General features: G+C 35.7%; 1 protein-coding gene across 2 annotated transcripts; it reads right to left on the bottom strand.

Moving 5' to 3' along the window:
- AK3 (adenylate kinase 3) lies at positions 1–27,565 on the bottom strand. 2 transcript variants are annotated; one of them, XM_051987812.1, is made up of 5 exons: positions 27,190–27,565; positions 14,438–14,557; positions 9,095–9,267; positions 6,291–6,409; positions 1–3,496 (listed from the first exon to the last, which is right to left on the bottom strand). In XM_051987812.1, exons 1-5 carry the CDS (start codon positions 27,341–27,343, stop codon positions 3,376–3,378), a joined length of 687 nt encoding a protein of 228 aa, XP_051843772.1. In that variant the 5' UTR covers positions 27,344–27,565; the 3' UTR covers positions 1–3,375. The 2 variants fall into 2 exon arrangements, with proteins under 2 accessions (XP_051843772.1, XP_051843782.1); XM_051987822.1 differs by having other exon boundaries at positions 27,439–27,563.
- Positions 27,566–27,961: the final 396 nt, after the last annotated feature.

Below are 27,961 nucleotides of genomic sequence, written 5' to 3'. Positions count from 1 at the left end.
TTTTGATTTTTGATCAGTTTTATTATAAAGCATGCTTTATAGTCTAATGCTATTTTGTATCAAAAAATCCAAAATTATTTTGTTAGAAATGGGTATACTATGATACTCACGTAAGGCATTACAGAAAGTCTTATACAAAGTAAAAGAAAAATATCAAAAAGGGAAGTAGGCTGGGAAAAGATTGACAGTGTGAGAATGAGAATGTTAAGTAGGAAAAAAAATTCTAAAATTGCTTTTACATTTTAACTGCCTCGAAGACAAATCTCAGAAAAGGGATGGGGGGTGATCAAGTTTTCAAGAACATTGGCAAACTTGATAAAGCATTTAAAACCTTTAATTATTTAAGCTTTAATTCATAGAAACACATTTCCAGCTAAAAGGGATCTTAGCTGTCATTAAGTCCAACACACCTCATTTTTCAGATAAGGAAACTGAGGCTTGAAAGAAGGAAAGTGGCTTGCGTAGGTTACACAAATGTCTGAGGCAGGATTTAAATTCAGATGTTTCTGATACTGAGCCCAGCATTTTATCTATACCATACCACTATTCCCCATTGGCCACAGTAATTGAGGCATCAAGGCCCAGGAGTTAGAAAATCAGAGTTTGAATGCTCTCTCTGACAATAGATGTGTGACCCTGAGCAAGTTAATTTCATCAGATTGGAGTGGAGATAATATTCATGACTTAAAGATTCTCATAGGGTTATTGTAAGGAAAATGAAATGGAAATGGAAGGTTTAGCTACCCTACTCCTCTACTAAAAACAGTTTGCAAACTACATATATTAGACACATAACAACCATTAGAAGTAAGTGCTATTCTTTTAGTGATAAGGAAGCTGAGGCCCAAAGACATTGATTTAAAAGCTATCCACACATTCTGGAAGTTTTTCCTTTTCCCAAGTTTAAGATATAGTGGGCAGCATTATGGTTTTTTCAGATATTTTAAAGTCATTACTCTTCCCCAAACTATACTATCTTCTTGCTTCTAATAAGTCTGCTGCCTCAAATATGCAATAGCATCCCTTATAGGACTTGCCTCTACCTGCTACTTCTTCAGGAAATCTAGTGAGATTGGATTCCCAGGGGTGCCCAAGAATTTGGAATGGAAAGCTAACAACTACCATTATCACATATTAGAAGCCTGTTACATGTAAGGCTCCATGCTTGCTTTGGGAAATACCCTTGCTTTGCACAGTACCGTAAAATAACCTGGTTTTTTTTCAATATGTTAACATGGAATGGCCAGAAAACCAGAAATTCTAAAATCCACATTTCTCAACCACAATAAATGCCTAAAAACTTTCCATTTGGGATAAAAAAAATCTCCCTTCATTGCTCATTGAGGAAATCCCATTATATCAAAACTCTTATGTATCATATCCATGAGTGAAAGCAAATATTTTCAAAAGAAAAAATGACCAGTGTGATACTATGTGGTTTTGTGATCTGGGATGAGATAAATCCTGAGCCTCATTTTCCTAATCCTGTAAAACTTGACTAATTATTGGAAGGACAAATACATAAGCTAATGTTCTGAGATGCTGTGGGCACATAATGATATAACAGGATTCCCTGGAGAACCTGATGCTGAGAAAGAAGGAAGGTAAAAGGAGGATGAGATAGTGTCAATGCACATGAATTTAGACAGGCTTTGAGAGACAGATGATAGAAGGAAGGACTTGGTGTGTCCATGGAGTAGTTGAATGGGATTGATTGGATGAAGTATTTATCAGTATTGGGTCACATGTTCCCTGTTTCCAGAACTGAGACCTTGGGAAGGTCATTTACTCTGGAGGAATGAACTTTGAACCTGAAATGCAGAAAGTGACATGACCTGTGGGAGGCAGTCAGCATTAGTGATCATTGGTCAAGGATGATTATGTCCTTTTAGTCTATCCAATGAGAAGGGTCGCGTTCTTTGCCTTTTAAACCCCAGACAAAACAGAAGCAGGCCAGGTTCCAGGAGCACATAGAGCATGGGATAGCTCCCAAGTGTTTGTCTGGGCCTCTCTCTGCAGGGATTAAATAAATGTTTTCTCTTTGTACCTGATGTCTCTGATTAGTTAATTGGATTGGGAAGAGGGTCTTGCACCCAACCCATCCCACACATCGTGAAGAGTCATACATGATTGAACACAAAATAAGAATGATCATTGCTCTTACTGGTATGCTGTCACAAATTATATTTGCTATGGTACTTTCTAAATGCTAAAGCACTTTACAAATTAAAGATAAAATGTTTTCCTAATGACAATTACAGAGTTTCCAATAGTTATTCCAATAGCATCATGAGGGATTTAGAAGGGATCGAAAATTCCCTGGGTCATCTAGTCCAATCTTACCACTTTTAAGAAATGAGGACTCTGAAGGTTAAGTGGTTAAGTAATCTTTCCCAAGGTTACACAGCTTACAGGTAGCAGGAGCCAGCATTTATATTCAAGTTCCCTATTTTTGCATACAACAATATGCTCTACAATTATTCTTCAGGCAGAATTAAAAGGATGATTTGGTTGCTGCTGTGGTGGTTCCATTCATGATTGACTCTTTATAGCCCCATTTTTGAGGTTTCCTTGGCAAAGATACTGAAGTGGTTTGTCATTTCCTTCTCCAAATCATTTCACAGATGAGGAACTGAGACAAATGGAATTAAAGTGACTTGCCCAGGGTCACACAGCTTAAGTGTCTGAGACAGGATTGGAATCTTCCTGATTCCACACACAGTGTGCCACCTAGCTGCTCTCAAAGGAGAGCATCTTCACCAGAAAAATAAGCACATTCTAGTCATCAAATAAAACTGTCTCATGTGTGCGTTATTTGAGGCATTGATGAATTGACATTCTGTACCAGTGATTCTCTAAGGCAGAACTTCCAGATATTTTAAAAAATCACAGTGCTGGAAACTTCTGAGTTGAAGTTAGAAGAAGGATTTTTGTCATGGTTTTAAAAGACTAAAGGGTAAGAATACCTCTGGATAATGTATTTGACTAGAGTTAATGCTATGTAAACATTGATTCTTTTTCTGAAAAAAGGGAAATTCTAGAAGCTGCTTACTTACTGAAAAGGACATATTGTTTTAAAAACAACCAGTCATACTTTTGGCTTTGCCATTTTACAAAATGAAATATTAGATAAATAGAATTTTAAAAAAAATTACACAAACCACCAGAAGTTGAGAAACAGGTCACTACAATAAAGATTTAAGAAACTAAAGTCTTCATGACTGACAACATCACTTAGTTTCCAGAAAAAATCAGAAAAATGAGAGTAGATCATGATCTTAGCAGAATTCATATATATCAAAATCCCATCATTCAGAGAAACTCCTTGGCAAAGCAAACCAGTTTTCTGCTACTGCCATAGTGAATTGTTACTTTTCAGGGAGTCATAGCTTCTTTCTGACTTATATCTGGCAGTTTTGTTTGGAGGAAAGCATATACTTGAGGCCAGATTATGTTGGTTTCTGTTCCAGAGAAAGTTTCCAACACACCTTTTTTCCTAAAAGGAAAAAAGATAATAAATAAGCAGTTTTGATTTTTCCTGCTCAACTATTCTAATTCAATTTTATTAGTTTATTTTTTAAAATATACCCATCACTTCCAAATAGAACTTTCCCTTAGAATAAATTACTACAGTTAAGCAAAGTCAATCCACATATTAATTTTATTTTACAATATATGCCTAATTCCTCCCTTATGGTGATATAATAGCAACCAGCATTTACAACCAGATTTTCAGTTTTGTAAAGCATGTTACAAATACTATCTCATTTGATTCTCAAAATAACTCTCTGAAGTAGCTGCTATTATCATCCTCATTTTATAGATGAGAAAAGTTTGTTTTATGTATGCCTTTAGCTATTAAAAATAACATTGTAGCAACTTGTCTGTTAGAGATAACATTGTAACAAATTGTATAAATAACACTAACATTCCAATTTTTCCTGCTTCCACTGAATTTTACATTTCCTTCTTACATTGAATCTTTCCTTTCCTTGTAACAAAGAGAATGTTAAGCAAAACAACCACATCTGACAGCACAAGCAACCTTCTGCATTTGTGATATCTTCTTAAAGTGATTTGTCCAGAAAATAAGGGTCTGAGTCTGGATTTGAACTCAGCACTTCTGGATTCCAAGTCTCACACTCCATCCATTGTACCACTTCTGCAGTTGTGTCTGACATCATGTAAAGAAAGCCTTGGGGTTTTGTTTTGTTTTGTTTTGTTTTTGCAAAGATACTGGCAGTTATTTGCCATTTCCTTCTCCAGCTTATTTTATAGCTGAGGAAACTGAAGAAACAGAAATTGTGACTTTCCCAGGATCACACAGCTAGTAAGTATATGAAGCCTGATTTGAACTTAGGAAAATGAGTCTTCCTGACTTCAGGCTTAGCACTCTATTCATTGCACCCCCTAGCTGCCCTAAATTCACATATCAGAAATTAAGTCTGGTATAGTTTCCAGCAAAGGGCATACATCGACTTTCTCTCCAGCTCTTTGTCACCACAAAAAGTACTTTTATAAATATTTTTGTATAATTATATACATTTTTATATAAAGTTTTCTCCTCTCTCTTTAATCTCCTTGAGATACATAGCTAGAAGTGGCTATGTAGGGTTAAAAGGTATGTACAATTCCATAGAATTCCAAATTGCTTTCCAGAATTCCAGAATTTAAAAGTAAATGTGATTCTCTGGGTTCTGGTGAGAAGGATTTTTCATAAAGCATAGGCTTTATATAATATCCATACTCAAACTCCTTTAGTTCCTTGTTGACTCTAACAACAATTTTGTTTAGTTTAAAGTCTCTCACGAACTGAAATCAATCTACCCCCTCCAGCCTTATTAAACTTTGCTCCACCGTGTGCACTCTCTGGCAAATGTGTCAAACTCAAAAAGCTATCACTTCTGAAAAACTCTTGAGTCCCCAGATTCAAATGGAATTGGCAAATGTTTAACAAAATAAAAATACAATGTAACTTAGGTAATGTTAACTTGTGATTTTCTAAGTCAATCTGTAACCTGTGGGGATCTGTTTCTATTAGAGTTTAATACCACTGTTCTACAGTCAAATTGGCCGCCTTGTCACATAAGACACTTTTTTCCATGTCTTTGTACTGATCATCTCTATCCCTAGAATCCATTCCTTTTTACCTCATAGAATTTGTTTTCCTACAAAGCCCAGGAAATAATAAAGGTTTTATACTTCAAGGGCACCAAAGTCAAGAGGAAAACCGTATATCTACCAAATTATTCATAGTAGTCCTTTTGTGTTAGCAAAGAATTAGAAAGAAAGGGGACATAAATCAACCAGGAAGGGCTAAATAAATTGTGATATAAGAATATAATGGTATTATTGCAGGATATCAAATGTCAAAGAGAAACATTGGAAAATTTGTATGAACTGATCCAGAGTAGAGAACCCCCCTAAATATATATATACACACACACACAAAATGACCATGATAATGTAAATGAAGATAATACCCAAAAAAATCAGAACTTAGAGTGATATGACAGTTTGGATTCTGAGGACTGGAGAACAAACTGTCACTCCCAGAATGGCTCCCTATAGCCTCTAACACATTTTTTTTCCTTTTATTTAAGAGGAAGGATATTATGTATTTGTAATACATAATGTTGTCTATGCTATCATATAGCACTTATATAACCATTTGTTTAGCTCTCAATTTTGCTTTGCTACCAGAGAAGAAAAGATTCAATGCATGAGGTGGAGCAGGAAAAGGTTAGCATGTTAGTGCTATTTGTAGAATTTGTTTCAATGTAATTTTGAACAGACAAAAGGCATCCATAAAACTTAAAAATCAAAATGCCTAATTAGCCCCTTTAAAGGCCATTAAAAAAAAAAAAACTTGGAGGAGAATCTAAAGGATATAGAAAATCCCCAAAGTTGGTTCTCTGTATCATACTGAAAAGTAATGTTGTCTTTATGCTACAAGAAGTAAAAGCTGAACAAGGAGATTAGATGGAAAAGTTCTAGAATTTTCTGCCTCTCAAATGTTAGCTGTGTGGCTTCCTTTTGTGTTCATAGGAAATTTTGTGAATTTTCAGAACATCAAATACACCTATATTAAAAAATAAGTCCTTTACTGGAGTTTTCTCTTTTAAAATTTTTTTTGTAATCCAAAAGCCTAAATGATGGTAATAACATTTTGCATTTTCTGGCCAATCTTTTCATATGTGAATACAGATGAGAACTGAATACATGTGCTACTGTGAACATCTATGAATTAAAAAAGAAGGAAAGAAAGGAGAGGTGAATATAGAACTTACCGATAATACTCCAGGACAAGTTTTGTTTGAGCTTCATAAGCCTTTAATCTCTTGGTAACAGTTTCTGGTTTATCATCTTCACGCTGTATGAGAGGCTCTCCAGTAATATCATCAATGCCCTAAAAGAAAAATAATGAATTAAACAGTCTGTATCCTTTTTAAAAAGCTAACCATGATTCAAGACAATTCCAATAGGTTGGAAAATGCCATCTACATCCAGAGGTAGAACTATGGTGACTGAATGAGGATCAAAGCATACTAATTTTTGTTTGTTTTGTTTTTTCTTCTTCATGATTTTTCCCTTTTGTTCTGATTTTTCTTTTACAACATGACAAATATGGAAATATGTTTAAAGGTGATTGTATGTGTATAACCTATATCAGACTGCTTGCTGTCTTAAGAAAGAAGGGAGGAATGGAGAAAGAATTTAGAATTACAGTCTTACAAAAATGAATGCTGAAACCTATTTTTACATGTAATTTATTGGAAAAAATAAGAAGCTATTTACATCTTAAAAACAACAGCAATAAATGAAGACCAACAAAAGAGAATTAGAATGTTAGGAAGCCCAATGTGACTGTAACATAAAACTCTCAAGAACTTGAGAATTGCAGAAAATCGTTTTTTGTCTCAGAGTGACACAGCTCGATTAGTAACTAATCTATACATTTGAATAATATGTTGTGGCAGTTTCAGTTATCATCAGGGAATATTGCCTTCCAGAATCTGAGTATATTACTTCTCTCCTTCACTACTAATACTATACAATCTCCATTCATTCAACTCCTAGGCCCCCAGAGCGAACTTCTGAAAGTACAGACATAGGTAAAACAATTATTCTTATCTATATTCACCCAGTGACTATCCCAATTCAGGGCCACACAAAACCAAATAATTGTATTACTTCCTCAACTTTCCTCCCCAGTCCATGCCATCCTTCATTCAGTTTCCAGTGTGATTTTTCTAAAGCACAGACATGACCATATTCATTCCTCCAATCCCACTCAAGGAACTCCTGTGGATCCTTATTATCTTCAGGATCAATTACAAAATGGTCTGTTTGGCATGTAAACCTTTTTATAATCTGGCCTCTTCACCCCTTTGCAGACTCCTCACCACTCTATACTCTCTATTCCTGCTAACCTGATATACTTGCTTCTTCACACGTGCCATGCCATATCTCCCTCCTTCTGGGTCTTTGCATTGGTTTTTTTTCCTAGGTCTTGACCTTGGAGAGTTTGACTTATCCAGTACCACAAAGCAAGTTCCTGGTGGAGCTGAGACAAGACTAGTTCTACATTCTTTTCATCCCACTTTGCAGTCGTATAGTCTTCTAACAAGTCTGTATGGGTAAGCCCTTTTCTGCAATGTGAGATATATATATATTCTAGATAGATAGATCAATTGATCTTTATATAGTAAAACTGAAATCTTTTTGGTCTCAGGCTCTTAGAAACCCTTCTTGACTATAGGTCTTTTGTCAGAGGGCTGGTTCTGAGAGTACTTGGTATGCGTCAACAAGCATTTATTTACTACTTATGTGCCAGATATTATGCTAAGTGCCAAAGGTACAAAGAAAAGTACAAAGATTCCCTGTTCTCAAGGAACTTACAAAGGATACATTTACATTATAAATAAGTGTAAGTAATAAGAATTAAATTTAAATAATAAATACAATAAACATAAGTATAATAAATATATAATACATATTTTATTATACAATATAAAATATATTTATATGATATACAATAAATATAGATAAATAATAAAATAATAAATAAGGAACACACAGAATGTATAGAGAGAGGAGGTCAGTCTGAGAGGGAAAGGCATTAAGGGAAGCAGAAAAGGCTTCTTGCAGAGAGTGAGCCCCAGAGAAGAAACCAGGGAAAATAGGGCCAAGTAGCTGCTAAGTATCTGAGACTTAAAAAACATAGTGAGTGAAATTATGTAAATGAAAACAATCAAAGCAAGTGAGCTCAGATTAAAGGTAAATAATGGTTCCAAAGGAAAGATGATAAAATATACTTGCCTCCTTTGGATAGGGTGGTGGCAGACTGTAGGAACTGAATGCCATATACACTAACAAACCATTCTCTGTATAGGTTGATTTTGATGAACTGTTTTTTTTTTTTTTTTTATGACAAGGGAGGATTCTAGATTGGGGAGGAAGGATAGGAAATATTGGGAAATACTTGTAGCTTTAAAAATGATAGCCATAATTCCAATAGACTTATGATGGAGAGAACCATCTGCATCCAAAGAGAGGACTATGGATAGGGACTAAGTGTGGATCACAACATACAGTTTTCACCTTTGCTGTTTGCTTGCTTATTTTTTTCTTTCTCATTTTTTCCCTTTTGATCTGATTTTTCTTGTGCAGCATGATAAATGCAGAAATATGTTTAGAATAATTGAACATGTTTAACCTATACTGGATTATTTTCTGTCTAGGTTAGGAGAGAAGTAGGGAGGAAGAGAGGAAAATTTGTAACATAAGGTTTTACAGTGATGAATGTTGAAAGCTATCTTTGCATGTAATTTGAAAAATAAAAAGCTATTATAAAAAATAAAAATAAAAATGATAAGCCTTATTAAAATAAAATTATAAAAAAGAGATCTCTTACTGAGTAGTCCTAGAAGTCTTTCATCTAAATACTAACCAGACCTAACACTTCTAAACCAAGAGATCAAGTACATTCTGATAGGTGTGAGGAAAGACAGTAGAAGGTTATATGTCTTTAAAACAGAAACATCAAATATCATATACACAGAGATGGGTTTTACTACAGACAAGTACTCACAATTTTTCGAGGAGGGTTGAATTCAGTGTTGTAAACTCGGCCAGAACTTGGATGAATCCAGCGAGAGGTGAGCCGTTGCTTAATAGTCTCAAAGGGTACATTCAGATCAATCACTGTATCTATCTGGTAGACTTTGTCCAGAGCTTCAGCTTGTGGGACAGTCCTGGGGAAACCTTTATTTTTAAAATTTAAATAAAGAAGAGAAAGAAATAATTATTGGATTTATCACACCCAAAAGGTAACCTCCTTTTTAAAAAAAAAAAAAATTATTTTATTTTATAATAACTTTATATTGACAGAACCTATGCCAGGGTAATTTTTTTACAACATTATCCCTTGCACTCGCTTCTGTTCCAATTTTTCCCTTCCCTCCCTCCACCCCCTCCCCTAGATGGCTAGCAGTCCTATATATGTTAGATATGTTGAAGTAGATCCTAGATACAATATATATTTGCAGAACCGAACAGTTCTCTTGTTGCACAGGGAAAATTGGACTCAGAAGGTAAAAATAACCCGGGAAGACAAACAAAAATGCAAAAAGTTCACATTCATTTCCCAGTGTTCTTTCTTTGGATGTAGCTGCTTCTGTCCATCATTTATCAATTGGAACTGAGTTAGATCTTCTCTTTGTCAAAGAAATCCACTTCCATCAGAATACATCGTCATACAATATCGTTGTTGAAGTGTATAATGATCTCCTGGTTCTGCTCATTTCACTTAGCATCAGTTCATGTAAGTCTCTCCAAGCCTCTCTATTCATCCTGCTGGTCATTTCTTATAGAACAATAATATTCCATAACATTCATATACCACAATTTACCCAGCCATTCTCCAATTGATGGGCATCCATTCAATTTCCAGTTTCTAGCCACTACAAACAGGACTGCCACAAACATTTTGGCACATACAGGTCCCTTTCCCTTCTTTAGTATTTCTTGGGGATATAAGCCCAGAAGTAACACTGCTGGAACAAAGGGTATGCACAGTTTGATAACTTTTTGGGCATAATTCCAGATTGCTCTCCAGGATGGTTGAATTCATTCACAACTCCACCAACAATGCATCAGTGTCCCAGTTTTCCTGCATCCCCTCCAACATTCATCATTATTTTTTCCTGTCATCTTAGCCAATCTGACAGGTATGTAGTGGTATCTCAGAGTTGTCTTAATTTGCATTTCTCTGATCAATAGTGATTTGAAAAGGTAATTTTCTAACTGAAATCCAGTTAATATAGTCACAGATACTTGAATGATTTTTTCTAAGGCCCATAATCCTGCCTCATAAACTCTGTAGTTGTATGATATTAAATAAGTCACATATGTCTAGGATTCATTTCCCTCACATTTTTCTTTCTTTCTTTCCTTTTCTATTTTTGGGGGATGGTGGGGAGTAGGTAGAGCAATCTGGGCTAAATGATTTGTCTAAGATCACACAGCTGATAAGTGTCTGAGGGCAGACTTGAACTCACATCCTCCTGACTCTAGGTCCAGTTATCTACTTAATCCTCTAGCTGCTCTTCCCTCATCTTTAAAATAGAGAAAGGGCCAGCAGACCACCAGATTGCCTCTAAAGTCACTTCCATTTCTATAACTATAGCCTTATAAAACTATAATAAATGTTTACTTATTATTATCCTGATCAATGCAATGGCATTGAAAAATTATAATGCAGTCATGGGAAGGGTTCTCAATATTCTCCCTCAACTTTTACTTGTCAGCTACAAAGGCAATCTGACTTTGAACCTCACTGATCACTGGGATGGTTTAATATAGAAACTGTATAAGAAAGAAAATGAGACTAAGCTGCTCAAAGTCACATAATTAATAAGTATTGAAGCTTATCAAATGCAGGATTTGGAATTCTCTCCTAACTAGAAGGGCAGTCCTCTTTCTACCATATCACCTTATTATTCTTCTATCATCTCCTTTTCTTCCCATGAATCTAAATGAAATGAGATCTACCTATTATTAAGGAAATTATAATACTGTGGACAATCAACTTTCCAATAGATTATGGTCCAAACATTCATGTTTCAACGAGAAACATTCATTGAGAAAATTCACTTTCAAGTTTCAATGAGAAAATATATTCCAGATTCTAGACTAAAGCTTCTTAAGCTGTGGGTTGCAAATGTGGGGATCCCAAAAAATTTGGCAGCAGTAAAAGATATCAAATATATCATGAAGATTTAATTCTTTATGTAAAATGTTCATCTAATTAGTATGCATATTTTCTTTCATCTTTAATAAGTGATAAAATTATATGTATACCAAATAATTTTTTTAAAATAAATTTCTTATTATCAGTAAATATTTATTTTATATACCTACATACCTGGGGTCCTATAAAAATTTCTCAGGTGAAAAGTCATGAGTGGACAAAGTTTAAACAAGCTTAGACTGACAGAGTGGGCCCTAGGCCAGCTCATTAAAACCTATTTTTATATAACTACAATAACAGTAACTGGAATTAACACAATCCTTCAAGATTTGCAAAGCACTTTACATACTTTTTAATCCCATTTGATCTTCACAACAACCCTATAAGACAAATACTGAAGTTAAGATATCTTATCTTATAGGTAAAGAAATTGAAATTTAGCTCACCCTGTTATACTGCATGTATATCTTGTAAGTATGGGGGGAGAGGGGTTGTATGTCTATACCATTAGAATATGTACTCCATGAAGGCAAAGATTGTATTTGGAGGCTTAGCATAACATCTAGCACAGTATTAGGGCTTAATCAATTTTTGTTGACCAAATAACTGGCTTGTCCAGGATCTCACATTTAGTATCAAGCAAGATTTTGAACCCATCTGATTATGAATTCAGCCTTTTTTCCTACTATGCCATCACAACCCTGTGCCAATAACTCACATTTTTGCAACTTTGGAATTTAGAAAGCATTTTTCTCACAGTTATGGGAAAGAGGAAGTATGTGCAATAATGTTATGGAACCTAACCACCATATGCAATATCCAGAGGAAATTCATTCAGTGTTCCATCTGAAATCTGGGAGCTTCTTTTCCACAGCTTCCTTTCTCCAATTGCTTCCTTAATAGAGAGACAAAGCTTCCTTCATTTCCAAGGTAGTGGCTTTCATGTCCCAGAACAAGGGATCTAGTAGGCCAATGGTCCTCAAAGTGTAGTCCAAAGAATTGTTGGGGTCTCTGAAACCCTTTCTGAGGGTCTACAAATTCAAATTTATTTTTTTATTTCTAATATAGTAAATAGCTATAAATATAATCCATGTGAACAAAAACTCTTTGAACAGATCCTCGATAGTTTTTTAATAACGTGAAGATATTGAGAACAAAAGTTTGAGAACCACTGTAGTAGGCTGAGGATCAGATGAGATTGGATGCAACAATGAAGAGTTATAGAGATTTATGGATAAGGATTAAACTATAGAGTGAGGAACAGGAAAATATAAATACTGGAGACTTGGGATGCATACTGCTTTCTTAGATTCATCTTCAGAGAAAACTCTTGCTTCTATTTTTTTATATGTCTTTTGGTTTTTAAATCAAAGTTGTTAAGGAGTTTCCTATGTGCCCACACAGACCCCTTTGTCCAGCTCCTTTTTTCTTCCTCATTAGAAGTCATTTTTGTGATTGCTGTGACTTTTAATAATACATGATGATCTTCCGACTTTTGATGAATGAAATAATTTTCTTCAGGCATTTGAAAAATTAATCCATTGCTCCGCTTTTGGCACAGAATGTGTGTCAGTTTGAAACCAGGCTCTATTTATATGTTTTTGAGAGACAAGCAGACAGACAGGCCTTAGGCAAACTTACTAAATTTTCTAGGCCTTACTTTTCTTTACTTATAAAATGGAGGGGATTGACTAGGTGACTTCTGGAGTCTTCTTTCACTGAAAAATGTTATGATCCATCAATACAATATATTTCTAATGTAAAATATATGGCTGGATTTCATAATATCTTGTCTTTTTCTTCCTTCTGGCCAAGTGGTCTGTAGTACACTTCTATGGCTACAATGTTTTTTTACTCCCTTAATGATCCTCAGCATAGATTGCATAGCATAAGTTTATCTTCTTAAGATATGTGTGTGTGTGTGTGTATGTGTGTGTATAAAATATAATATTAATATAGTAGAATACCATTACATACCATATTCTAATACAATTTTTTTTATTCCTTTTGAATAAAGTGACTGGAATATAACTATATTCCGTTTCTTTTTTTTTTTTTTTTTTTTTTTATTTAATAATGACTTTATATTGACACTCGTTTCTGTTCCGATTTTTTTTTCCCCCTCCCTCCCTCCACCCCCTCCCCTAGATGGCAAGCAGTCCTTTATATGTTGGATATGTTGCAGTATATCCTAGATACAATATATGTTTGCAGAACCGAACAGTTCTCTTGTTGCTTAGGGAGAATTGGATTCAGAAGGTATAAATAACCCGGGAAGAAAAACAAAAATGCAGATAGTTTACATTCGTTTCCCAGTGTTCTTTCTTTGGGTACTATATTCCGTTTCATCATATCTCAGTGATGTAGATGAAATTGAGTTCAGCTCCTTGTGATAAGATCTCCAGTTTACTTTGCTTATAACCTATACATTGTGCCTAAAGGCATCTGAAGACTTGAGTTTTATTGATAGATCTCTTCCTGGATATTTTCTTTTATGAATTACAGTTCTCCTCTGTTGATACCACTTTGCTTGGACAGTTTTATCTTCTTCCATTTTCACTTTAAGTCATTTTGATCTCCTTCTTTTTATTTATTTAGATCTTGCTTGGTATTCATTATGTTATACAACACTTTGTTTTATACCTCTAATTCACTTATCACACAATATTATATGTTATAGCCATCTGTGTTTATGCCTTGTTCCATGTTACATGAAGGCATGAACTGTGTGTTGTCTAGGCACTGTATCCCTTAAGGCCTACCACAGTGCTCTTCAAATTCCAAATACCTAAATGTTGAATGAATCCATAGGTAGAGCAGCAAAGAGCCAAGGACCAATTCATTCTATAATTTTGAGCAAGTCCTTTTATTTCTCTGGGCCTTCATATTATTTCTAAAATAAAAGTGTCTGACTAGAATAAATCTTAATATTCCTTCTAGCTCTAACATCCTATGATCCTATGAAAATGCCTATTGATCAGTAGAGACCATTCTAAATAGATAAATTTGTTTCTTCTTGGACTTTCCTCCTTCCTCCCAACTCATCTGCATCTCCCAAAAAGGAAAAAAGGAAAAAAAAATTGAAATTGAAATAGCCTACTCAGAAACAGCCTACTCAGAAATGTTCATTCTTTTAAGTCGTGATATTAGCCATCACCTTTGAAATTCACTGAGTTCACTCACCATCCAACAACCAGCTATACTGGGCTAGATTTTTCAGTTCATGCAGGGCCAGCCGGGTCATGACATCATCTGGTATGAGTTTCCCCTGATCAATGAAAGTCTTGGCAAGCACACCAATCTCTGCAGAAGAAACAAACCAGAAAGTCAATTAAAATTAGTCAAAGCTTGCTTTGATGCCCTCTAAAACCAGAAGTGGCTTGAGTTGGTAGGCAAAGGATCTAAAAAAGCCTAATATTTTTTGTCTCCACAAAAAATTTAGTTTAATGGAATAAATCTAATCCTAATTTCATTTCTAAGTGGCCATTCCTACTACTTAATGTGTGTATAGGAATATTCTAGTCCTCTAATTCAAGGTGTTCGTGCAAAAGTAGAAAGAGCACTTGATTTGAAATCAGAAAACCAGAGTTCACATTCTCCTAGTGAGATTCCTTAAGCAAAGTACCTAATCCGTCTGAGCTTTAGTTTCTTCATCTGTAAAACTGCCAGTGACTTTTGTAATACCTACTTCACAGGATTGTTGCATGGATGAAATAAAATAAAGCATTTTGTAGCCATAAAGTACTAATGGCAACTTTGCATAGTATATTTCAAATTAAATAAGTAGCCATCATCCTTTCCTCCACTAACATTTTCTTCCAAAATTTCAACATAGTATGAAGATATCCTTAAAAATTATATCAGTTTAATGAAACCTAAGCAAGGTCCTACCAAGCTAGAAATCTCAAAGAAAAACTGGGCAACATTCTATGGGTCAATCATCCAGATAAGTTTAGAAAGGAGTATTACCAGATTGGACACCAGATGAAGATTTCTTTGTTGGTTGAAAAACTGAAAAATGATTTTAAATCTATTTTGCTAAGACTTAATCAAGCTAGATTTAATATTCTCTTTAGTGGTTCCTTCCCTTGTAAACTTTACCCAAACCCCACAATTTGCTTATAGGTGGTTTTTGTTTTTTAACCAACTCCACTTTTGTAGCCCCACCCATCACCTACTTTCCAAAGAAACCTGGTTAACCTACAAAGTCAAGTTTCATCCATTTAAACTCAATTTAAATATTCATTTAAACAGCAACTTACATTGCCTGCAGATTAATCACATAGCTGGGGACTATTATTATAAGTTTTGTGATTATAAGTTTTGACTATAGTGAAGTGGGATTTCAGAAGGGGAGATCAAATGACATAATCTCACATCTGACTATGTCATTAATAGCAATCAGAAGAATAAACATCTATATTGCTTGTCTTTTTTTTTTAAGTCCTCACTCAAGGTATTTGGTCACTGAGAGAAGACTATTACCCCCATTTATTCGTAACTGTTAACCTTACTAAGAAATGGATCATGCTTGGAACTTTGTCTCTCAGAATTTCTCTCATAACATGGTCCTAGTAATTTACAAAACTTAAGGCACTTTTTTAAAGAACTGAGGAAGAGATTAAGTGACTTGCCCAAGGTCAAACACATAGTAAGCATCTTGAAGTCAGATTTAATTTCATCTTCATGACTCCAGGTTCAGCAATCTATCCACTACTCAACCAGCTACTGTTCAGATTTATAGTAATAATCTTTGTTTGTGGTTGATTGCTTTTCAGCTCTCTGACCATCCCTCTTTCTTTTCCCCTTCTGTCTCATAACTCACCTTGCCAATTCCCAACAATAGTTCAATTCAGCATACATCCATTATTTTTTTTTGTTCAGTTGTTTAAGTCATGTCTGATTTTTCAAGACCCCAATTAGTGTTTCCTTGGCAAAAATAATTTGCTGTTTATTTCTCCAGCTCATCTTACAAATGAGGAAAAGTGGAACAAACATAGTTAAGCGATTTGACCAGGGTCACACAGCTAGTGTTTTGAGACAGATTTGAACTCAGAAAAATGAATCTTCCTGACTCTAGACCCAGCACTCTATCTGTTGCACCCCCTAGCTGCCCTAGAGGAAGACAATGCAAGTAATAAGACTAAGAAAGCCCATGTCATTCACTGGCTTGTCAGAAAATGTGAACTTTTATGTTGTGTGGACAGCACAGGACAGAGGTTTTAAAAAAAAAAAATTGTTCAGCAGTTTTCTGCAAAGTCTTCTCCTGAGAGATCATAATTAAGTGTGATGGGTTACTGTTTCATGTCTTAAGTATTCATTATGTACACTGTTTTAAATATATCTTTTGTGGAAGGAAATAAATAGCTGCTTCATACCCAATATCTATTTCATACATTGAGTATTTTTTCTAGAAGTAATCATATTAATCCTTTTCAGGGGAGACTCTAAACATTAGCTATCCCTAGTATTATTCAAAAGGTTTTCCCAAGGTTTCTAGAGGAGGATGATAGGGTTTGAGGTCGAATGAGGCAGAGGGTGCAAAAAAAAAATTTATGATCCTATACTTGGGAGAAGTCCTCTTGATTGAATCCAAGCCCTGATTAAGTATAAAGATGGGTCCTCTCATGGAAAACTCCCTTCCCTGGAGTCTCAAAAGCTTTGCCAGCACCACCTAAGCTCTAAAAGGTCCTAACAAGCTAGAAAGGTTAGAAGCATGTGCCTATTAATAGATTCAGTATCAACTGAGAACAAAAACTGGTCTAACAGTGAACAAACATTATTAAATGCTTACTGTACACCAAGTACTGTCCTTAGTGCCTGAGTAGCTAAGCATAGGGAGGGGTATCACCAAGTTCATTACAGCATAAAGACTTTTTCAACCACAACTCTTGAAGACATTTTACCAAGTCAGAGTGGGATTGAAATTGGCATTGGTGGAAGAAGTGCCTACAATGATCAAATTACAGCTTCTTCAAGTAGGGCTTAAACATGTAATTTAATTTTTTTTAACTTGAATTCAAAGCCTTTTGAATTTGAGACTAGCTATGATATATAGAGTACTTGGTACTTATAATCTGAAATAGTTTTAGAATAAATAAATGAGGAAGGGGAAAAGGAGGGTGGAAACAGAAATATATACATGTTATTTTCCTTTTTTCCTTAATTTATGAGTAGTTTAAGGGTGAGAGGATAACCCACAGGTTAACAAATAACCCTTGACTAAAAATTTTTTTTTTAAATCATGAAGATTAGGGGCAGCTAGTTGGTGCAGTGGATAGAGCACCAGCCCTGAAGTCTGACCTGAGTTCAAATCTGATCTCAGACACTTAACACTTCCTAGCTATGTGGCTCTGGGCAAGTTGCTTAACCCCAATTGCCTCAGGAAAAAAAAAATCATAAAGATTGGTGGCAAAGTGGTTGGACTGTTAGACCAAGAGTTGGGGAATCTTGAGTTCAAATCCTGCTTCAGATACTGACTGGGCACTAAATCTCTGTCTGCTTCAGTTTTGTCATATGTAAAATGAGGCTAATAGTACCTACTTCCTTTGGTTCTTATCAGGATAAAAGAGATAATATTTTTAAAGAGCTTTGCAAACCCGTTATTTTGTTACTGAAATTTAACTAGTCATAAGAAGTTTGTTTGTTTTACTGTTAATAATCATAAGCAAAACAGAGAGAAGTGTCAAATAGTATTCATGATGCACATTGTGGAATTAAGAGAGGAAGAGAAGACAAACATCCAATTTTGAAAACAATTATGAGAAATTTCACATTTAAAACAATTCATATTTTTATTATCTTTTAAGGTTTTCAAAGGATTTTCCTCACAAAACCCTTGTAAGATCAAAAACTCAGAAATTATTATACCCATTTTACAAATAAAGAAACAAAGGGCAAGAGAGACAGAATCACAAAAATTATATTGCAAGCTTGGCTCAAACTTCAGCCTTCTTATTCTCATTTTCACTGGAGTTGGGATCCATTTCTCTTAGATTCAAGAGCAGCACCATTCATTCCACTATATCATACTGACTTGATATTTATCTTTATATCTCTTCCACAATGATTAGTAGAAAACATTTCTTAGGCACTTACCATGTACTTAATATTAAGTATGAAAAGACAAGAATTAAACATTTCCTACCCAATAACTTATATGCTATTGGAATATAACATGTGTACAGATAATTACATACTAAAATAAATCAAAAGGGAAGAGAAGGCAGTAGAAGCTAGGGGAACCATGGGAAAGGCTTCATGAAGAAGGCCCTGCGTAAGCTGAGCTTTGAAAGAAGCTAGCTAAGAGGCAAGGAGGCATGGCTAAGTACCAAGGCACAGAGATGGAAGATGGAATATTGTATGAGAGAAAGAAAGTCAGTTTGGCTTCAGCACAGCATGTGGGAAAGGGAATTTCTAAAATGGTCCAAATCTTTAGGACTAATTCCAAGGGTTTTTGAAGTGATCAGGTTCTGTCGCACACTTTCCACAACCTGCAAGGTAGCTCAGCAGAGAGAATGTTGGGTTTGGAATCAGGAAGATCTGCATTCAAATTCAGTCTCAAATACTTACTAGCTGTGTCACTTAAGCTCTATTTGTCTTAATCCAGTGGAGAAGAAAATGGCAAAACACTTCATCATCTTGCCAAGAAAATACTTACAGCTAATATTGGAACGCTATGGTCCACAGGGCCACAAAGAGTTAGACACAAGTGAACAACCATTCCCCATTACAACAATCACTACCACCATACTGAGTAACTAATATTCCCTACAGAGATAGCTAGATGGTTCAGTGGAAAGATCACTGGGTCTGGAGTTAGAAAGACTTGCATTCAAGGCAGAGTTCTGAATTACTAGTTCTGTTACCCTGCACATGTTATTTAACCTGTTGCTTTAATCCAGTGGAGAATGTAATAGTAAACCACTCCAATATCTTTGCAAAGAAAATCCCACGGACAGTATCTGAATCACAATGTGCTGGCATGACTGAACAAGAAATATATAAATAGTTCTTTGCAGATTAAGAGAGCAAGGGATATTCTATCTATCATCTGTGAAGGAAGGAATTTATCCAAAGGAGAACTAGATGTTTGCTTGCTTGTTTTTTTCTCCTTTTTGATCTGATTTTTCTTGTGCAACATGATAAAAGTGAAAATGTTTAGAAGAATGCACATTTAATTTATATTGGATTACTTACTGTCTAGGAGAAGAGGAAAGAAGGGAGGAAGAGACAAAATTTTGAAACACAAGGTTTTGCAAGAATGAATATAAAAAACTATCTTTGTATGTATTTTGAAAAATAAAAAGCTATTATTAAAAAAATAAATTTGTATGATTACTTCAAAAAAACTAGAGAACATTAAGAAATGCAAAATAGATAATTTTGAGTATATTAAAAATGTTTTGCACAAACAAAACCAATGCAGCCAAGATTAAAAGAAAACTGGAAAACTGGGGGGAAAATTTTTACAGACAGTGTTTCTGATAAAGATCTCATTTCTAAAATATATAGAGAATATTACCAAATTTATAAGAATACAAGTCACTCCCCAATTGACAAATGGTTAAAGGATATTAAAAGACAATTTTCTGATGAAGAAATTAAAGCCATTACTAGTTATATGAAAAAATGCTCTAAATCACTATTGATTAGAGAAATGCAAATTAAGATAACTTTGAGGTACCACTTCACATCTCTCAGATTGGCTAAGATGACAGGAAAAGATAATGGTACATATTGGAGGGGATTTGGAAAATAGGAACACCAATGCACTGCTAGTGAAATTATGAATTAATCCAACCATTCTGGAGAGCATTTGAGGGCTATCAAACTTTGCATGTCCTTTGATCCACCAGAATTTTTACTGGGTCTACCTTTCAAAGAGATTATAAAAGAGGGGAAAGGCCCCCTATGTGCAAAAATGTTTATAACAGCCCTTTTTGTAATGGCAAGGAACTAAAAATTAAATAGATGCCCATCAGTTGGGAAATGACTGAATAAGTTATGGTATGTGAATGTAAGAAATATTATTGTTCTGTAAGAAATGATAATCAGACTGATTTAAGAAAAGCCTGGAAAGACTTATATGAACTGAGGCTGAGAGAAGAGAGAGGAACCAAAAGAACACTATACACAGTAACAATGATGATCAGCTCAATAGACTTGGTTCTTCTCAACAATGCAGTGATTCAAGGCAATTCCAATAGATTTGTGATGAAAAAAAATTATCTAGAGAGAGAACTATGGAGACAAAATATGTATCAAAGCATAGTATTTTCACTTTTTGTTTGTTTCTTTCTCATGTTTTTTTTTTTTTTTTTCCCTTTTTGGTCTGATTTTTCTTTTCTTTTTTTGCTCAGGCAATTGGTGTTAAGTAACTTCTTTAGAATTGGACAGCTAGGAAATATTAAGTGTCTGAGGCTAAATTTGGACTTAGGTCCTCCAGACTTCAGCATCAGTGCTCTATCTACTGCATCATCTAGTTCCTTGGTCTGATTTTTCTTGTACAACATGATAAATATGGAAATATGTTTAAAAGAATTGCACATATTTAATCTATATCCAATTACTTGCTATCTTAAGGAGGGGAGAAGTAAGGGAGGGATGTACAAAAATTTGGAACTCAAAGTCTTACAGAAATGAAATGAATGTTGAAAACTATCTTTACATGTATTTGGAAAATAACATACTATTGAAAAATTTTAAAAAAGAATTGGGACACTTAAAAAATAGTTCTTTGATATACATTACCTCACAACACTAAGAGGTAAAACCAACACAATTAACATAAATTCTAATGAGATTTATTAAAGGAGAGAGGTGATTTCAGAAATGAATTATAAGCAGCTAAATCTCAGATGAATAATGAATATGTGAAGTATGAATGCTGCTTTCAGATCCTCTGGATACTTCTAGAACAAAGACATCCTCCTCTGTACCTAGAAGTTTTCTAATGACCTTGTATCAATTTCCTCCAAGTTGATATAAGTATGCATGTTAGTCTGACCCTCAAAACAGGTTTTCAGAAGCAATATTGCCTGAGGCTAGAATGCTCCTGCTCAAGTAATGAAAAAGCTTCACTTTTGAAGTCTTCATCAAGGTCCCTAGACTTTCAAGTGTTCTTGAAGACTCACAAGTATTAATTAGCCAGGTAGCATTTGCATGAGCTGAATTTTTGAATATACTGAATTTCACTATATTTGGTCTTTGAAACTTAGTGGTCCCAGAAGTTAGGTGCCCATTATCTAAGTAGAAACCAATGATGGATTGGTTCCCATAATTAACTATAAGATGATATACAGTAAAATTGGTACATGGTGGGATACTAATAAATGTAAGAATAATTTTGATAAGAGCTACTGTTATTTTGAGTGGGACAGAGGAAGAGAAAACTTTTTTCAGAATTAGAAGAGGGGGGAAAGTTCAAAGAACAATATTAAGTCAATATTCAAGTAAAAAATTATTTTTAAAAAAGTGTTTAATACAAAAGTTTCATCTACTTAGGAAAGGAATCTTCCTTTAAAATAATTGGTTTCCCCTCCCAATTATAATAAATATTAATAACAACAATGGTAATGATAACAATAATACAGGCCTGATCTATCATTTACCTCATTTCTGGCTATGGAAAGAAAGGGCATAAAGCTAGAAAGGTAGAATGGAATCAGGTTATGAAGGGCTTTATAAACCAAATAGAGATGTCTGTTGGCCCCTAAGACACCCCTAAAGTGTCTTAGATCAAAACACTGGATCTAAGAGTCAATAAGAAGCCACTGGCATTTAATGATATGATCACACCCATAGTTACAGACTTGAGAACCAGTTGGATATGGAGTATGAGGAAAATTGAGGAAGGCTCTAAGTTTGTGATCTTAGGTTATCAGAAGGATGATGGTGCCCTTGACAGAAAAAGGAAAGTTTAGAAGAGTGATTTCTTAGCAGGGAAGGAGGATGAGTTTTGTTTTGGATGTATTGTTTGAAATGCCTAAAAGGACTCCAATTTGAAATATGGAAATGTGATTACCCATCAAAAGCCTAGCTGTGTCACTTTAGAAAATCCATAGGCTGTACTTTGAAAGATAAAAAAGGTGAAAGGACAAATCTAAGAACTGAACTGTAACAGCTAAATTTGAAGTCAGAATGATAGATACTAGAGTTGCTATAAGGAATATGACTACCTGGACAGAGGAACAGAAAATCAGAGCAGTCACTCAGTGGACCAATTAATTTGGCTTAGGTTTAAAATCCAGTCAATGTTAATCCAGCAAAACACTGCAGATCAATGCATCTTAAAGGAAGAAGGAGAAAGTTCAATCCAGAAGATACATTAATCATGGTATTTTTATGTACAGTTCCTAATTAGAACAAGTATACCAGCAAGAAGTACCCTGAACACATTCTTCCTTGGCAGGCTTCTATAAGTTTATGCCCACAAATCCCCCCAGTTAATGACTGCTCATTAACTAAAGTGTGACTCAGGTTTAACTATAGAGTGAGATGTATTGTTAGTTATGCAGTACTTAAATATGTGAGTATGTGATATTATCTATTTATTTTTGCCTTATTTTAAAGCAAGTAGTTATGTTTAAAATCTAAAAGTGTCCTTATTTTAAGTAGCTGGCTATTCATTAGTAGGGGGTCCTAGTTGTTGTATTAGCAGGAAATATATTTCCCTTCAACAAGATTACCCCGGAGAATTTGATAAATTTGAGTATAACAATTTAATAGTGGCTATTCTCCTGGAACCCAGACCTGCTAATGTGGTAAGAGGTTAAAATAACTGAGTCAGCCCAGAGAGTAAACAGGTATGCATGTGACCAGGTCAAAGGTGTATGTTACCAGGAGGAGGAGAAATAGTCACCCTATACACTTATTACATAAATACTCAAATGTTTGTTAAGCTCACACACACACACACACACACACACACACACACTATATATATATGTATATATTTATATACACACACATATATATGCCTATGTTGCAAGTACATGTTTATACATGAAGCAATTAATGTCTTGCAAATATATGTTTATACATGAAGTAATCAAGGTTTTGAAAGTCTAAATGCTGGGGGCAGCTAGGTAGCACAGTGGATAGAGCACCAGCTCTGAAGTCAGGAGGACTTGAGTTCAATCTGTCCTCAGACACTTAACACTTCCTACCTTTGTGAAGCTGGGCAGGTCACTTAACCCCCAATTGCCTCAGGAAAAAAAAAGTCTAAATGCTTTTATCTTTAGTTAAAATGTTAAGGCAAAGCAGGGACCGGAAGGAAAAAAAAAATGACAGGTTCAAGAAGAGAGGCTAGAAATGAAGAATAAATAATGACACCTACCACTTCACATTCTTTAGTAATTTAACATTTATAAAGTACTTAATTATATCAACTTTGTGAAGGAGACAATACAAGTATTATTCTCCTTGTTTTATAGATACAGAAATCAGGACTCAGAGAAACAAAGATGTGTCTAGTTAATATAAATCATAATTTGGAACACAAAAGAGAATGAGGAGAAAAGTTACTCTTCAGTTGCTCTAGTGCTACTTCCAGGTTGGTTAATATATAAAATCTACTCTATGGCTTGGGAATTTCTAAGACTGACTCCTTTTCTGAATCCTAGTATGACTTCAAGTTTGGTAATAAAATAAACACTTCCAATGTTTTCATATCACACTATAGAACTATCCATCTGAATATACTGAATTTTTGAATATACTGAATTTCACTATAATTTATGAACTATAGTAACAATTTATGAAAAACCATAAAGTCCCCCTCAAACAGTATCATCTATCTTCTATGGAAAAAACTGATCACAGTTTTCTACTGAGTTTTTTTTTTTTTTCAGAGAGAAAACTATCTGACATCCTTAAGCTTTCAGAAGTGTCTGACTCTGTGGACCCCTTTTCTTAGCAAAGATACTGGAATAGCTAGTCATTTTCTTCAATGGATGAGAAACTGAGGCAAATCAGATTAAAGAGTTTGCCCAGGGTTACACAGCTGTCTTGAGGTTGGATTTGAACTCAGGCCTTCCTGAATCTAAAGACTGGCATGCTTACCTACCCTGCCACCTGTTTTCAACTCTCTTATTTCAGCTGAATTTTTAATTTTTTAAATTTTTTTAAAGAAAAAAAGTGTAATATCACCAAAGTCTTAAATCAATCATCTAAACTTTGTTGGTCTGCCTGAAGTTATATCCTTAAGTCATACACAATTATACCTCAGAGCTAGAAGACTCTTAAAAATTTCCACTGTCTTTCCCTGCTTTTTATAACCCAACTTAGCTCATTAGAATAAGTCCCTAAATTGTTACTTAATTATTGCAATTTTAAAAAATTAATCAAGGGATATTATCAACCAATGATCCAACTAACAACTTTTCTGAGGAGCTGAATTCACTTGAAGGACTTATTGATTGAAAAGGTAACCAATACAAGATGTCCCAAAAGTCTCAGTGAAGTTTCAAACTTTAGTGCCTTAAAACTGCATTAAGACATTTGGGATTTTATATATAGAAGAATAAAAGGGCAGATGAGTCAGAGATACTCATTTTAGGACCAAAGAACACTAGTCTCTGACTAGCTATGTGAAAATACTTTGAAAATAAGTAGATGCTCATTGAGAAATTGTTAAAAAAATATATATATATGGTTTGTGAATGTAATGGAATAATACTATGCCATAAGAAATTATGAAAATAATAAATACAGAGAAGCCTGAAAATATTTTACACAATGTGATGCAGATTCTGATGCAGTGAAATAAGCACAAGAAACTATGCATGACAATGTAAATTTGAAACAAAGAACACAATCAAACCCAATTTTTAAAAAAATACAATCAAAAGAGCATTGCAAAATTACAAAGAACAAGCATGGCTTCAAAAAAAGAGAAGATACCCTGACCTACTCTTTTACACAGGTGTGGAACATTGCATTTTTTTTTTTACTTTGTTGGAACATTAATTAGTTGTTTTACTGTTTTTCTCCTCCCCTTTTTCTTTCTTTAAAAATATTATTTGTTATATAAACTACTTCTTGGGAAGGGAATGAGAGAGATGCTGGGAGAAATTTTGGTGGTAAAAAATTTTAAATCTCAGTTAAAAAACATTTAAAGGAAACGCTCTGAAATTATGGGTTGAAGAACACTAAGTCATTACTCAGAATAATATCATGAGCACACCAATTAGATTAAAAAAAACTGACTCTCTTCTCTGTAGAATTAAGGCTTCTTTAGGAAAAGACAGATTTCACAAACACAAATCCTGTTTATTCCTTAAGAATTAAGTACTTGGCATGGACAGAAGTACAAAAGTTAATTAACTTCCTTACCGAGATCACACAGCTAGTATTTGAGGTGGGACTTAAATCCAATCTTGATTTCAAGCCTAATTCTATCTATTCTACCAGGACTTGTAAATCTAAGTGTCAAAAGAGAAGTAGAAATCCAGATCGGCCTGATTCTGCCTTTAAAAATGGTAACACAGCTGAAAAATCTTGGACTGTAATACTGCATTCAGGAAAAATTCATTTAGAGCAACTTTCTGCTGTTTGCAAAATTTGACCACAGGAACAAAACAAGCTTTTTTGGAAGAGCATCAAGGAAAACAGTTTCCCTTGATCAAAAAGTCTCCCGGAAACTCACAGCAAAATTTTAACTGCAAAGACACCGTTGAGGGGGAGAAGAAAACTAACAAGAACTACGTGATTCCAAACAAAAACACCGCGTTCTAAAACGGAGGGGAAATTCTCCCAGAGCTATAAGTGGGGAAAAAAGAGAAACGGGGGAGGGAAAGAGGGTGTGGTGGCTGGACGAATCTGACAAAACATGTTTAGCACGTTTTATAAGTCGGATTTCCAGGAATGAGGACACAAGAAAGATCAGTTTGTTCGGGAGTGGTAATCACGGCTGAACAACTTTCTCAAAGGCAGTAGGGAATAGTTTTGAATGTACTGGAAAGAGCAAAATGCATCTTCTAAAATTCTAAATCTTCCCTCAGACACTTAGTAGTTGCTTAACTCTAGCCAAGCCACTTAATAGTATTTGCCTCAGTTTCCTTATCTGTGAAATGAGCTGAAGAAGGAAATGGCAAACCAAAGCAGTATCTTTGACAAGAAAACCACAAATGGAGTCCCGAAGACTCAGACGTGACTGAAAAATGACAGAACAACCCCCCCCCCAAAAAAAAAAAAAAAAAAAAAAACCTCCAAAGATTTCTTCGCACCATCTCTAGGTTAAGGGTTGCAGTGGCCCGCTAGAAATACAAGGGAAAGTAAATCATTGTAAACAATGGCTATTCTCTGCCAGTCCCCCACCCACCTTTACCCTGGGAACCGGGGAGGCCAGGCAGAAATGATGTAATCTCTGGTTCTTTAAACTAGATTTTTATCCTTTGGAGGACTAAACAAAGGGATTGTATGTCCATACATAGGGCCAATAGATTCAGGGCTGGAGTTCGTTACTGCAGAGGAAACGGAGAGCTGGAGGTGTCAAGTGATGGGCTAAAGATCACTCAGGCCAACTGGGTGCAGAACCTCAGGCTGGGCGTGGGGGGCAGGGATGCTGGGGAAAAGACGAAGTTCAGATCAGATCAGATGTCCCCAAAGGAACATACAGTGCAATATGAAAGATAAAGTGTTAGCAGAGATACCACGCGATGAGTACTACAGCTAAGTGATTTACAGGGACGTTAATAATAGGTCACCCCTCTCCAAAAGAGAGGAGAGAGGGCACCGTTCTGCGGGCTACATGCCAAATTTGTGGCCCAGCCCCAGCCTAAGACTCCAGGCTCGGGGTGTGGCCGTTGCAGGAAGAGTTTTGTACAGATTCTTTCCCTGGGAAATAGAGGTTGGGGGCCCGTGGAACGAAAGGTCTGGACGTGGGGAGGGTAATAGGAATGCTGAGGATCTGCTCCTCCTGGGTCTCCCACCTGTTCCCTTATTCATGTTGTCCCGGAGCAGGTCTCCGCTGGAGAGATGTTTCAAGGCGAAATGTTTGACGATGCGAGAGGACACGGTTCCCTTGCCAGAGCCGGGGGGCCCCATGATCACGGCCCGCAGGAGTGCGCGCCCCGCTAAGCCCATCTCTGCCAGCCAGCCTAAGCGCCCAGATCCTGAGTTAAATCCAATAGGAACCCAGCACCAGTCTTATTTGCCAGCCCGTGCGTAGGCCCGCTTACTTCAGCAGCTGCTCGGGTGCATCTCAACCAGCCGGAGGCGGCACAAGCAGTGCAAGGCTGCAAGCCGAATCACTGACTGCAGCAAGGCCAGACTTAAGTCGGGGTGGCTCCGAAACCGAGGAGTTGGCCTCCCGGAAGTGAACTGGCCGCACCGCCCAGTGCCCGCCCCACTCCTCTGCCCGCCTTCTCTCCCGCTTTACCGTACTTTTCAGGCTGGTGTGGCCTGGGGGGGCAGGAAATAGCCTGCTTTCATTCTAGTTGCCGAGAGCCTCGTGGTAGTTTCCTTTCCCTCTATCCCTTCCTTTTTGTCCCCCACAGCTTTCAGAGCCGAAAGAAACCTTAATGCTCACCCTCCTTACAAGAAAACTAAAACCCAAGACAAGTAACTTGTCTAGCTTCAAACCGTGAATAGCAAAGGCTGCGTTCTAACACAGATCCTGTCTCCAATTCCCCTTCTGTCTCCAAACTATCGGGGTAAAAATGTGATCAAAGACTTTTCCCTTTGTCAACTCAGCATCGATCA

The sequence above is a fragment of the Antechinus flavipes genome, chromosome 1, assembly GCF_016432865.1.
Source record: "Antechinus flavipes isolate AdamAnt ecotype Samford, QLD, Australia chromosome 1, AdamAnt_v2, whole genome shotgun sequence".
Classification (NCBI taxonomy): Eukaryota; Metazoa; Chordata; class Mammalia; order Dasyuromorphia; family Dasyuridae; genus Antechinus; species Antechinus flavipes.
Note: the sequence above shows the minus strand (reverse complement) of the source record. Positions and strands in the feature narration are given on the sequence as shown.